Genomic DNA, 12,480 nt, shown 5'->3' with positions numbered 1-12,480 from the left:
GCTGCTGCTGGGGAGCTCAGGGTGAGGCGGGCGGGGTTCAGCTGCTTTTCAGCGCTGCTATTGACGGACAGGTGAGTTATTCGCCTCAGGTTTGGGAGCACCAGGAATATCAGGGCGGGGATTTTAGGGGGAGGACACACGACATGGGACAGACGTAATGCTGTTCCATGTCTGGGAGGGTAGTGCAGTAACATCTATTCTGCCTCTGGTTGGAGGAATTCCATCCCTTGCCTGGCTGTTGCCTGGCTGCCTGCTGCCCAGAGTGAATTTTGCAGAGGTTGTTTGGTTTTCCACTCTCTTAGATGCATCCCTAGATGAATAAATGCTACTCTGCTGGGAAATAGCTAGTTACCTTTCTCTGATGGTGGCAGAGGGGTAGTTTCATACAGTGAATCAGTAGGAAAAGAATTCAAGAGTCCTGGTACTGTGTTTCCACATCCTCAGTGCTTTAGGACGTGGTCCTCAGGCAAGGTGATTAATTTAAATTCCTGATTTATGTTTGTTTATTTTCCTCACCAGGCCTAAATGAAGTCTACAACACCTTCATATCATTCTGCCTTTTTTCACATCACCATAGGCAGTAATATCTGCTTAAGTATCTTAGACATGTACAGGAAAGCCTTTCATTGTTAAATACATCAAATTTGAGGGGAAATCCAGATACAGCCCTCATGAAGCAGTAACATTATTAGCCGACTGAATTGTTGGGATTTACATATCCTTTACATAATGGTAGGATTGGCAGGAAGTAAAACATCAAAGAGGGTGGGATTTGATGCTGTTAGGTGCTTTGGTTGCAGGAACCATTAGCGCATGTGTAAGTGCACCTCACCGGTGGGCCTGACAGACAAGTTTCCCCAGAATTGACTGAGAAGTGATTCAGAGGTTAAAGTGTAGTTAAATGTAACACACTTGTTTATAGTGTAAAATAATTGTCACAAGGCTAAACTGATTAATAATCTGTCCCGATTTAACTTTTCTCCTTGGAATTTAAAGTAAATGTGTGGATGTGTAACTATTTTAAAATTACTTTTATCATGTGTCTTGTTCTTACATTTATGGGGTTTTTTTAACATCTCAGTTTATATAGACTGCAGTCACTGAGCGATAAAACCTACTTCCCTAAGGGTGCTGAGCTGTGCTAGGCCTGTGCAGCTGAGCCAAGTCAAAGAGGGGATTAATACCACAGCTCTTGGAGAATGGAGGTCCTGGGGCTTGAGGACATTTGCTCAGGGAGTGCAGGAAGAAATGAGAAATTCCTCAGGCTGGATGGGACTTGGAGCAACGTGGTGTAGTGGAAGGCAGGGGAATGGAACAGGGTGAGTTTTAAGGTCCCTTCCAACACAAACCATCCTGTGATTCTGTGTAACTCCTTCTGTGCTCAGATCAGTGGGAAACAACACCAGAAACACGAATGTTGCAGATGTAGAGAGGGAACTTGTGAAACTCAGGAGATAAGCAATACCTGAGTGTGAAAGAAGCAAGTGGGGAACGATGGAACATGAGGCAACAAATGAAATCTGGGAAAAGGATCTGCAGAAGTACATGAAGTAGACAAAGCACCAGGGAAATCTGTAAGATGAAGAAGGAAAACAAAAGCAGGATAAAAACTCTATTCCTCCAGAACTCTTGGAACAGTTAATTCTTTCCTGAACTGGAAAGATGAAACCATATTAACAATATTATATACATCATCAGACACTTCTGCTTATATATAAATAAATATATTTTTCCCTGCCATAGAATTAATGATGTTAATAACTGCTGTAGAGTAATTAAGAGTAGTAATGCTTCAGGTTAAGCATTAGAAAATAGGGGATAAGACAGTTTGGATGAGACTGCTGGGCTGGAGGGGAATGAAGAGAATCAAGACAGTCAACAGTGTCCCAGCCTCTGTTCTGAATTCTTAGGGAGGCATAGGATTACTTTTTGTTTTAAATTACTCAGTAGATAAGCTATTATCAGGTGAAAAAAAATAAGGCAAGAAGGACCCTTCTGTAGAGAGATATGGTCAGTAGTTTGGATAATTCACTTAGCTTTAGGTGTTTAGTTTTGCCCATCTCCCAAAGGCACTTGGGTGCCTTTTGAAAAAGCAGAAGTATTACTTATTTTAAAAGCAGAAGCTTACATTTGTTTCTGTGTCTGATAAAAAAAGAGCAGAAAATGCATATTTTCCATCTATGTGTAGGAAAGGGGCACTGTCCCTTTCTCCTTTGCATACGAGGATGTACCATCCTCTGACAGTTTGTTTGTTTTCTTAAATCTTGGTTTATCCTTGTGGATGTCTAAACCCCCTTTTTATCTTCCAGAAGCTTTGGTCATCACCGTGGAATTCCTGGTATGAGGAGGCAGAGCTTCAGGATAGAGGGAAGATCCTTGCTGAACTGCTGTAATGATGAAGACAGTGATTTTAATTGTCCTAATCGTCTTCTCTTTGCTGGCTTCAGGTAAGGCTGATGCAGAGAGGGAGAGAGAAAGGATTCCTCTGGGTGGGTGCCACTCAAACGAATACATGTTTTAGTTTTGTTTTCCTCTGTGCAAAGAAAGAAGCTGCAGTTAGAGCTGTGCCTGTGTGTTTTCTGTTTGATCATTGGCAGATGGTGACCCTGTTAGTTTTGAAGCAGCTCGATCCACAACTTCCTGAGTAATTCAGTGAGGGTTTGTTTCCCTGGAATACTTGGGATCTGCAGACTCATTAGCTGTGTCAGAAGGAAGCAGTGGCCCTCAAGCTGCTCCCCTCTAAAACCACTAAGGGTTCTTCTTGGAATTGTGCTTAATTAATGTCAAAACAAGTGGAGGACTAATGTCTGATGCTATGCTCAAGGAAATAAAACCTTAAGTGGTTTAATTGTGTGCATTGCTAGTTTTAATAGTTCTCCAGAGAGTCGAATGTTTAAACATCTGGAAATGACAATGTTAGAGATATTGTGGCATTTTCTGTGCATGCAGTCCTGGTTTTCATTACATGGCTTAAGATTCTTTTGAGTTACATAACTGCATGCTATTTTTGTGTACAGTAATCACTTTTTTCCTCCTTAAATGTCTAGTATCTTTCTGCAGATGCATATGATGATGTAGTTCAGAGTAGAATGCATTTCAGAGGAATAATACAAGATGGAATAATTGCAGCCTAAAGCAAAAGAGGAAATTTTGTTGGCATGTCTGGATTCCTCTAAGATGTAGCTTTATAGTTGGTTTAAGCCCACCAAACCTCTGAGTCCTTCTGAAAAAGGAAGTTTCACCTTCACCTCCACCCTTAATTGCATCTTTCTGGTGTGTGAAAGCACCAGAGGAAACAGCAGAACAAAGGTTAAAAGAATGGCCCTGTATTGATAACCAAGGACAGCAGTAAAACTGATAAATACTGGGGAATGCATGTTTACATCAAGATTAGAAGGTCTGTGCTCTGATAAAGTCACATCCCAGTTGACTTGTTAGGAGAAAAACTGCACTCTGGTAACAGGAAGATGGTTACCCTGCACTGTGAGTGCCATTCCTTCTCTTGCTATCCCAACAGGAAGACAGGCCATAGCCATAAACACATCCTTACCTTTGGTTTCCCCTAATTTTGGGTGGCAGCCTTACCTAAAATTCACTAAGGTTGAAGCAATGAAGATTCCATGACAGAAGATCTTGCCATAATAATTGCTGATTCTTGAAAAATCTGCCCAAACCTATTTGGTTGCTTTCAGTCAAAAGGAAGCAAAGACACATGTTAATAATTCAGCATCAAATGTTTTCCTTATGTTGGGCAAAAGTGACCTTGGCCACATGTGGGGACATCTCTTGGGTGCCTCTAAGTGTGTGGGTGTGAGTGAATACAATCAAGCTATTGGGAAGTTAAATAAAATAGAAGAACCTCTCTCTTCCATAAGGTGTTAAACTGTGGGTTTTTTTTCATGAAGTCCTAAAAATCTTGGCTTCTTTTTTGACCCTACAGGGAAGAAATTCCGATGGTGCACCCTTTCTGACCTGGAACAAAGAAAGTGTGCTGAGCTCTCCAAAGCACTTACTGCTGTGCTGCCCCTCTCTACTGCCAGCTCCTTTACCAGGATTTCCTGCATCAGAGCCCACAATACATATGACTGCATTGATAAAATCAGGGTGAGTTCACAGAGACTTTAAAAACTGATTTTGTGTCCAAGTCCTCTTGGAAAAGTAACTGGTAAACATAAACCATGGGAAAAGATACTGAGATAATTGATCTGCTTATATAACAAAGTACACAGTCACTTGAGAGGCAAGAATTAAATCCTGTGAGCGTTCTACCAGATGTACTGTTTTACACCAGCTAAAGTCTTTGCAATCTCAAAGAAGTAGAGAAAGCTGCTTGGAAATAAGTAGACAAAAGCAAACTACTAAAATAAAATTTGTTCAGGCAGAAACTGTGGTCTTGTACCTTCTGTTTGTTTCCTTGTGAACACACTTGTTTTGAGGGTTTTGCTGTTGTTTTAAAGGCAAATAAAGCAGATGCTGCCTCCTTGGATGCTGGAGATGTTTACTCTGCTGTAAAGCTGTATGGTTTGGCAGTGGTGGCAAAGGAGATCTATGATCAAGGTAGGCTGGTAAAGCTGAAGAATAAACTGTACTTCTGATTTGGCTTAGGAATGGCTCTAGATTTCTTGAAAAAACAAAGTCAATATGTTCTTATTAACTTGATAGGAATATGGAGGTGGCTAACAATTGTTGCTAAAATACTTAATGATGATGAATAAAATACCAGAGGTGCTTTGTACCCAGTAGCCTTTCTGCCTGGGGTACTGACAAACCTGCATTGTTTGCTTGACAAGGTACCACGTAGCTGGTATATGTTTAAGTTCCTGGCATGAGTACCTACATTGAATAGGCCTAAGAGAATTTCTTCATTAGCCACGTTCACTGAAGTAGTTCAGCCCCTCTTCAGAGATGGAAGCTGCAGAATTGAGGGTTTTTTTCTGTTACACATTTTGTGCTATTGCAGGAAATTGTGTGTTTTCTGTGGCCATTGCCAAACGAGGGGCTCTGGACATCCAGAGCCTACGAGGCGTGCGCAGCTGCCACAATGGAGCCAGGTGGACCTCGGGCTGGAATATCCCACTTGGCTTTCTCCTTGCAAGGAACTATCTCTCCTGGGATGAGGCACAACCTCTGAGCCAAGGTAGGTGATAGGAGCCATAGGGCTACCTCTGGCCACAGCAGAAGTAACTGAAATGCCAGCAGATATAGGACGAACTAGTTATGGCCATGATATGTTTGGCCCCTTTTCCTCTTTTGATTTTTTTTCCCATTTGACTTTTTTCTTTCTTTTTGTTTTGTTTGTTGTTGTTTGTTGTTTTTTTTTTTCCTACACCTGCAGCAATTAGTGAATATTTCAATGCAAGCTGCATCCCCGGGGTTGGTGTTGCTGCTCCCCGATTGTGTGCTCTCTGCCAAGGACAAAAATCCTATGTCAGAGACAGGAACCACTTCTGTGAGACAAGCAGTAATGAACCCTTCTATGACTCTGAGGGGGCCTTCAGGTGAGCTCTGGGACACTGGGGCTGAATTCACTTTTGGGGGAAAAAGAACTTATAAGGTAGGAAAGCCAGGTGAAATGTTAATAGGATGGCATTTGTCTTCCTGCAGGTGCTTGAAGGATGGAGTGGCAGATGTTGCCTTTTTAGATCATCTAAGAATTATGAGTGCCACAGGTAGTCTTAAAAATGCAGTTCTCTTTTAATCTCTGGCTGTGCTCTTTCCTGCACAGGTGTTTGAGGGATATGCCTGTATTTTTGCTGTTTCCAGGGAAAATTCAATCCCTACAAGCACTTCAGGGGTATTTCTTTGCTTTCCACATAACTCAGAAAGAAACAGAATGGGAAAGTGTGAGTGAGCAATGATTGCTCACAGGAGATTCTTAGAATGGGAGCAGGCAGATGATTTCATTAGATGTGACTCTGACACAGCTATCAGTATTTGCTTTGCCTGAGTTACAAGATTCCTTTTAAAATTCAGCATATTGAGCTGCATAACTGTGAAGTTCCTGTACACCTGCCCTGTACTTTTAAACTCAGTTTGAGCTCTGTACCAAAGGGGGTTAGCAGTAGTACTTGCAGGTAAGTATTTTTAAATAAACGTATGTACAGGGGTACAGCTTAAAGAGTATTTTGGAGGAACTCTGGCTGAGGTCCCTTGTTGCATCGAGTGGCAACGGAGTTCATTGTGTCCAGAGAGGTTACAGCCGCCGGCAGGCAAACAGACGATACAAGTGTCTTTTGTTAAGCTCGAGAATCCATTTATTCCCCTCACCCCGGGCCCGGGAGGGGTAAAGACGAAGCGGAAGAGCAGGGGCAGGGGCGTGAGGTTATAGAGGGTGTTGTAGGGGCGTGGTTTTCAAAGGTAGGGTGACCTTAAAATGGGAGCACTCACAGTCCCTCTCTTTGTTAAGAGAAGTACCTACCGAAGACAACTTTCCCGAGTGTATTTGGTACACTGTGCTGCCTACATAACCTTTAGCTACCTCCACTGAAAATTATTTTATATTCCATGTCTGTGCCAAGCCATGGCTGCCAGATTGGTGAGTGTCTCCTTGTTTCAGAGTCAGAGCAGCAGGAATATGAACTCCTGTGCCCGGATGGGTCCAGGGCGGAGCTGACTGAATACAGCAGCTGTAACCTGGGCAAGGGGCCTGGCCGCGGCATCATCACCCGCAGCAACTTCCAGAGGATCACCAACAAATTTCTTAGCATGATCCAAGTGAGTGAATATTAAGGGCTGTCTGTCTCCAGACACAGTTTTTTCTTCCATCTTTGTTTGTCAATTATGACCCAGGTTGCCTTTTTTCTTGAGAAATTTATAGCTACTGTCAATAAAATGCTAAAAATTGTTCGTTCTGGTGAAGGATCTTGCATTGGTTTGTGTAAGGTTTTGCTTTTTTCTAAAGTGTTCTTCTGTAGGGGGCTGGGAATAAATCAGTAAAGAAGGGGAAGATGCCATAACACACAAACTGGAAAATGGCTAATGATGTTCATCCTGCTGTGGAATTTGAATCCATTTTTATGTAGCTGAGGGAGATTCATAGGTTCAGGCAGGGCTCACTTGTTTTCATCTCTTTTTCTCAACTTATAAATAGTATTTTATATCTTGACCACTGATACAAAGAGAAGGAAAGCTGAGGCTTGCCTGTTGCTGGAAGAATGAGCAGATTTGTTACAATTTCAAAGTGTTGTACTTGTTCTAGCGTCTCTTTGGGCGTAAAGGAAAGGAAAGAGCCAGATTTGAACTCTTCAGTTCAGCACCCTTTGGGGGAAAGAACCTGCTGTTCCAAGATGCCACTCAGCACCTGCAGCTTCTTGAGGAGCAGCTGGAGATTGCCTACGTCCTTGGTCTGGATTATGTAGCTCTCCTTAAGGGACTTGGCCATGAAGGTGAGAACCATTCCAGAGGACTATAGCTAAGGAAAGGGAGGAGAAAGTTCTCCTTCCACATTATTTCTCCCTCCAGGCATTTATCTGAACATCCCCTTTACATATAAGAGGTTGGTGCCCTGGTGACACGATCTGGTTGCATTTCAGGGAGCTCTTTGGACAACAGCATTGTGCGTTGGTGCTGCATCAGCGATGTTGAGCTCCGCAAGTGTGAGGAGTGGGCACTGAACATCAAATCCGACCCCCTGGTCTGTGTCCAAGGGTCTTCCATGGCCAAATGCATTGAAATGATCAAGGTAGGAGACTCCTTCTGCTCAGGGTATAGGAATTCACAGGGTGTGTCTACCTTGTCTGAACTAAAGAGAGGTAAACTAGCTTGAGGAATAAGTGGGAATGGGAGGGAATTTATGCAGAGGCATTCCCAGCCAGTGGAGAAGTCCTGCTGCTTGGATACACAATTCATGCAAATCCTGGTTTTGTTACTTTCTCTAATGCTGCTGGCAGAGTAGTGAGGCTGATGCAGTCACCCTGGATGCAACACACACCTACATTGCAGGGAGATGTGGACTGGTGCCTGTAGCTGCAGAATGCTATGGTGAGTTCTCACGTGACCTTATCAAGAAGAGAGGGAATCAAAAAAGTAGAATATAGTTAAATTTCCACAGTTTGTGATGTTTTGTGATGGAAGCAGGAGTCAGTATAAATGTCTAAATACTCTTCCCAGCTCTTCCACTTACTGGCTCTAGCATTTGGTTTGTTTATTTTATCCCTTCTGTTAGAGGGATAAAGGCTGAAGAGGATCACAAGAGTTTTGAAGGAATGCCATGTAAAAGGAATGACAACAGTTGCAAGATCCTTAATGTTTATGTCTCCTTCCAGGGGGAGATTGTGCCCTAGCAGTTGAGACCATGGAGAAAACAGGGAAAGTAATTCATCTTAAACACAAAGGTAACAGAAACTTTGAAAGTGCATAAGGTCTAGATTTACCCTCTAGGGTTTATGTAGGAATGTATTTGCATGTTGGTTTAGAATAGAATTTTCTGTGCAGGGACACGAGATTTGTGACTAAACAAAGAGTGTAGGTCCTCTACTGTAACTGAAGATACTGTGACAGGATGAGAGAGGGAAGGGGAGCTGTACTCTTCTGGAATATTTAATTGCCTTGGTATAACTGGTTGTTGTCCTTGTTTCACAGCACTACCACCAGTTTATGCTGTTGCCCTAGCTAAGAAAAGTGCCAAACAAATTCACATCCATAACCTCAGGGGAAGGCGATCCTGCCACAGTCACCTGTACAGTCCTGCAGGATGGTTACTGCTGTCCAAACACACAGTGGGAGCTCAGCAGAATGACACTGAGAACTGTGATATTGCCTCTGGTAAGGGCTGCTCTGGGTTCTCTCTTAACTAGACCATGAAAATCTGAAGCTCTAAATTTGGGAGTAAAATAGAGATGAGGCCACAAGGATCTAACCAGCAACTGATGACTACAGTTTCAGGGGGTGTTGAAGCAGCTTTTCCTCATATTTAACTATGTGTCACACTATGTAGCCCTCTTCTTGCTAGTTGTTGGGATAAAATTCCTTTCCTGTCTTTTCCCATATGTGAACACCTTGCCTTAATCTCATCTCAGTTTTCTTTACTCAGCTTATCAGAAATATTTCTGGAAGGGCTGCATGCCAGGAGCAGATGGAAACCTGTGCAAGGTGTGCATTGGAGATGGTGAGGTGGAAGGAGCTCGAGTGTCCAGCAGATGTGCTGCAAGTCACAATGAGCGTTACTATGGCAATATGGGAGCACTCAGGTGAGCTTTCTGTGAGAGTCAGAAATGCAGAGCAACAGCCAGAATTGCTTTATTATTTTGCTGACTTTTTTGGAAGTTTGTTTTGTTTTGTTTTTTTTTCCTGTTTGTTAAGCATCTGACTGTATAAACTTTTGCTAGTGTGTATTTTGTTTTGGTTACAGTTGCTATGGGATGTTTAGCTGACTGATGATATAAATGGTCATGAAACCATTTTCAGAGTAAGGCAATGCTTCCAAACATGTAAGGCTTAGAGCATTGGTACTGACTGATTAAAGGGAAGGGATTAAAGATCAGAGGGCAGAGGTGATGTGGTAAGAAGCAGGGTAAACATACAAGAGATTATTAAATAGACTGGACATATAAAAAAAATAGTTGAAGACAGAGGCAGAGAAGATTATTAAAGGTGAAAGCACTCTTACAAAACATACATAATTCCATTCTCTTTCCTGCCTAGGCTTGGGTGGAGGTGTACATTGTGCAGCTGCTTTGACGTGGGAGCTGCTGTAAGGGATGAAAAGGATTGTCTCACCAAATCTCTACGCTGACATCATCAACATATTCCAAGGGATTAGAAATGGGAGGAATACTTCTAGCTACTCCTATTTTAGCTTCAGATGACTGTCCATATGTCAGTCACCATGTAGTGCTTTGATCACTTGTTTTTTCCTTGCACTAGGTGCCTGGTTGGCAATCCCAGTGGAAGAAGCTTTGGAGATGTAGCTTTCCTAGAACACTCAAACCTGCTACAGAACATAGAGGGTGAGATGCAGATATTATTTTCCTTTGAGAACGTTCATTAATGTCAGTTACTTCCCACAAAGCAACCATCACTCATGAGGATCAGCCTTTACAGGTTTAATCTAGGTCCTTGAAGTAGTGTTTGTAAATGGAAGATTGCTAGAAGCATTCTGCATGTAGGCGTTCCAGGAAAGCTCAACATTGAGATAAGTGTAGGAAACCAAAGAAGTGTGTTGAGACAATCATCCTTGGAGACTGCACTTAATTTCTGGAAAGGTCAAAGCTTTTAAAAGGCAAACCAAAATATGTTTTTCTTAGAGTCAAGGAGAAGAGGGACCCTCATTAAAGCAAAATAAAATTATATTTTAGCCCACTTCAGTAAGAGAAGGGATGTAGAATTCTAAGAGAGGAATATCTCTAAAATCAAATGAAGGTTTAAGGGGCTGGAAACTCACAGAATTCCTGCAGCAATTAGCAGTTTGTTTGAGGAAGCAAAGGGCATGCAGCCTGAATTGCTTTGTTTCCAAAAAGGGATCTGGTTATAGATGCAGATGAGACATGATATACTGTTTATATGCTTTGATATTATTCTAGTTTAGTTGATAGGTGCAGTATAAGTTCACTGACCTCAGAGAAAACACTGCCCTGGTCCTTATGCATTCCTAAGAAATGAGCACATAGCATGCTGTGTTTGTTTTGAACACATCAACAAACTTCTCCCTCTCAAGTTTGAGCATTTTATTTGAGATTCACCCTCTATTCTGCTTTAATTTTTCAAAAGGATTACCTTCCACTTCATTTTCTTTTCAGATCTGGGCAGCTCTGGTTGGGCAAAAGGTTTTAGCCCCCTTGACTTTGAGCTGTTGTGTGCGGACGGGACGCGCGCCGCAGTCACGGAATGGGCGGGCTGTAACCTCGGGCCCGTTCCCCCCAGCACAGTCATGACTCGACCAGTCACTGTCACTAAAATCTCTGACTTTCTGCTGCAATCTCAGGTATGACAGGTACCAGGGAAAAGCTTGGCATCTTACCATTTGTTATATGCAACTGCTGAACACCCTTTCAAGAGAAAAGCTTTATGTACTAGTGCCTTCAGATCCAATACAAAAGGATTAAAAAAGCGGTAGGAGATTGAGAAAATAATTATTATTTGGATTCTCTTAAGGGGTATTTTGCCACCAGTTCCCATTCCACAGAGGCCATACTTTTGCTGAGAAATAAAGCACTGCTGAAGTGCATAATTTTGTAGTAATAAGAAGAGTGCTAGATAAAAGTACTATTAATGACCCAAGCTGTGAAACTTTTTTCCTTTTCTGTTCAGGAGTCTCTGGGAAGCAAATTGGATTCTGAATTCCAACTCTTTCAGTCGTGGAAGTATGGTGAAAGTGATCTGCTTTTCAAAGACACTACTCAGTACCTTGTTCATGCAAGTCACCTGAGCTATCAGGAGATCCTTGGAGAGTCTTTTGTTCAGCTGGCAGACTCAGTGTTTAATTGCACACCTGCAGGTAAAGTCAAGTTCTTTATTCTGGGTTAGAAATGCAGCAGACAGCCTTCTGTGTACAGCTCTGGCCCTTTTGTTTAGACTCCATGGAGAAGTATGTTCTACCTAGCCTCGATGAGTCCTGTGTTAAACTTTTGTGAGACTAAGTCAGTAACTGCAATTCAAAAGGGGAATTTGACCTCCCTTCTGCTATTTTAATGAAGAGTATCTGAAGAACTTGCTGCTTTTGAAGCTGATAGCATCTTTAAGTGTATACTTTCTTACTGGTTTGCAGGCATCTTGGACTTCTGCAAACAGGATATCTGTGCATCCTCATCCAACTGACAGCTCATACAGAGGCTTTGCAGGGCACATAACACGAGCAGCATTGCTGAGAACAAGGAAAATATGCAAGTCCAACCAATCCAAAGCAACCAGCAAGGAAAGAGTCATCTCTAGAAATGTAGGCTGAACACCTTGTCTTTTTTTTCTAGCAGATTTTATGTGTATGATGATGTAATACTACTCATATGTCGCCCCTTTGTTTTTTGGAGCATGGCAGCATGGGGAGCAGCACAACCAACAGCTCAGAACTAAGATCAGCATCGTGGAAAGAGCAGGGCCAGTACCATGGACTAAAATACAGACTGGTATGAGTGGCACAGGTTAGTTGGTAGCACTTTGCCTTGTTTGTCTTATAAACAGTTTCCATGCAAAAACACCAATCAACTGACATTTTGGTAGTTGCAACATGTCTTCCTATATATGTGATTTTGGTTGCAACTAGATAGTCCCTGCTGAATGCACATATGTATTTCTTCTTTAACCAACGATTTTTACTAGTAAATCAACATTTTTCTCACAAATACATGTATTAAGACATTTAATAGCCAGCAGAACTGGATGCTTGCAGCAATGGATATTCCTCTTTGTCAAGACCTCCAACCATTACTTTATATTGACACTTTGAATTTAAGATTCTCTGGAATGTCAAAATATTATCTATCAATTAAACACCACAAGTTTTACACGCAGAAACTGCCTGAACATGATCTGAAGCCTTTTGGACAG

At 42.1% G+C, this 12,480-nt stretch overlaps 1 protein-coding gene across 1 annotated transcript; it reads left to right on the top strand.

The window, feature by feature from the left end:
- Positions 1–2,224: 2,224 nt before the first annotated feature.
- Positions 2,225–12,447, top strand: LOC136368835 (serotransferrin-2-like). Its single transcript, XM_066331253.1, has 17 exons — positions 2,225–2,447; positions 3,941–4,104; positions 4,458–4,557; positions 4,961–5,137; positions 5,336–5,498; positions 5,605–5,669; positions 6,557–6,714; positions 7,199–7,385; positions 7,533–7,681; positions 7,890–7,980; positions 8,265–8,333; positions 8,581–8,763; positions 9,032–9,188; positions 9,865–9,947; positions 10,737–10,921; positions 11,248–11,434; positions 11,705–12,447. The coding sequence occupies exons 1-17, from the start codon at positions 2,393–2,395 to the stop codon at positions 11,752–11,754; spliced, it is 2,223 nt and encodes a 740-aa protein (XP_066187350.1). The 5' UTR covers positions 2,225–2,392; the 3' UTR covers positions 11,755–12,447.
- Positions 12,448–12,480: the final 33 nt, after the last annotated feature.

This window comes from Sylvia atricapilla, chromosome 17 (assembly GCF_009819655.1).
Source record: "Sylvia atricapilla isolate bSylAtr1 chromosome 17, bSylAtr1.pri, whole genome shotgun sequence".
Lineage (NCBI taxonomy): Eukaryota > Metazoa > Chordata > Aves > Passeriformes > Sylviidae > Sylvia > Sylvia atricapilla.
This window is presented reverse-complemented; position numbering and strand designations above follow the sequence as displayed.

Coding starts and splice junctions, on each gene's coding strand:
- LOC136368835 (XM_066331253.1), top strand. CDS start 2,393: ATGATGAAGACAGTGATTTTAATTGTCCTAATCGTCTTCTCTTTGCTG. Junction 4,105..4,457: donor ACTGCATTGATAAAATCAGG/GTGAGTTCACAG, acceptor GTTGTTTTAAAG/GCAAATAAAGCAGATGCTGC. Junction 8,334..8,580: donor AATTCATCTTAAACACAAAG/GTAACAGAAACT, acceptor CTTGTTTCACAG/CACTACCACCAGTTTATGCT.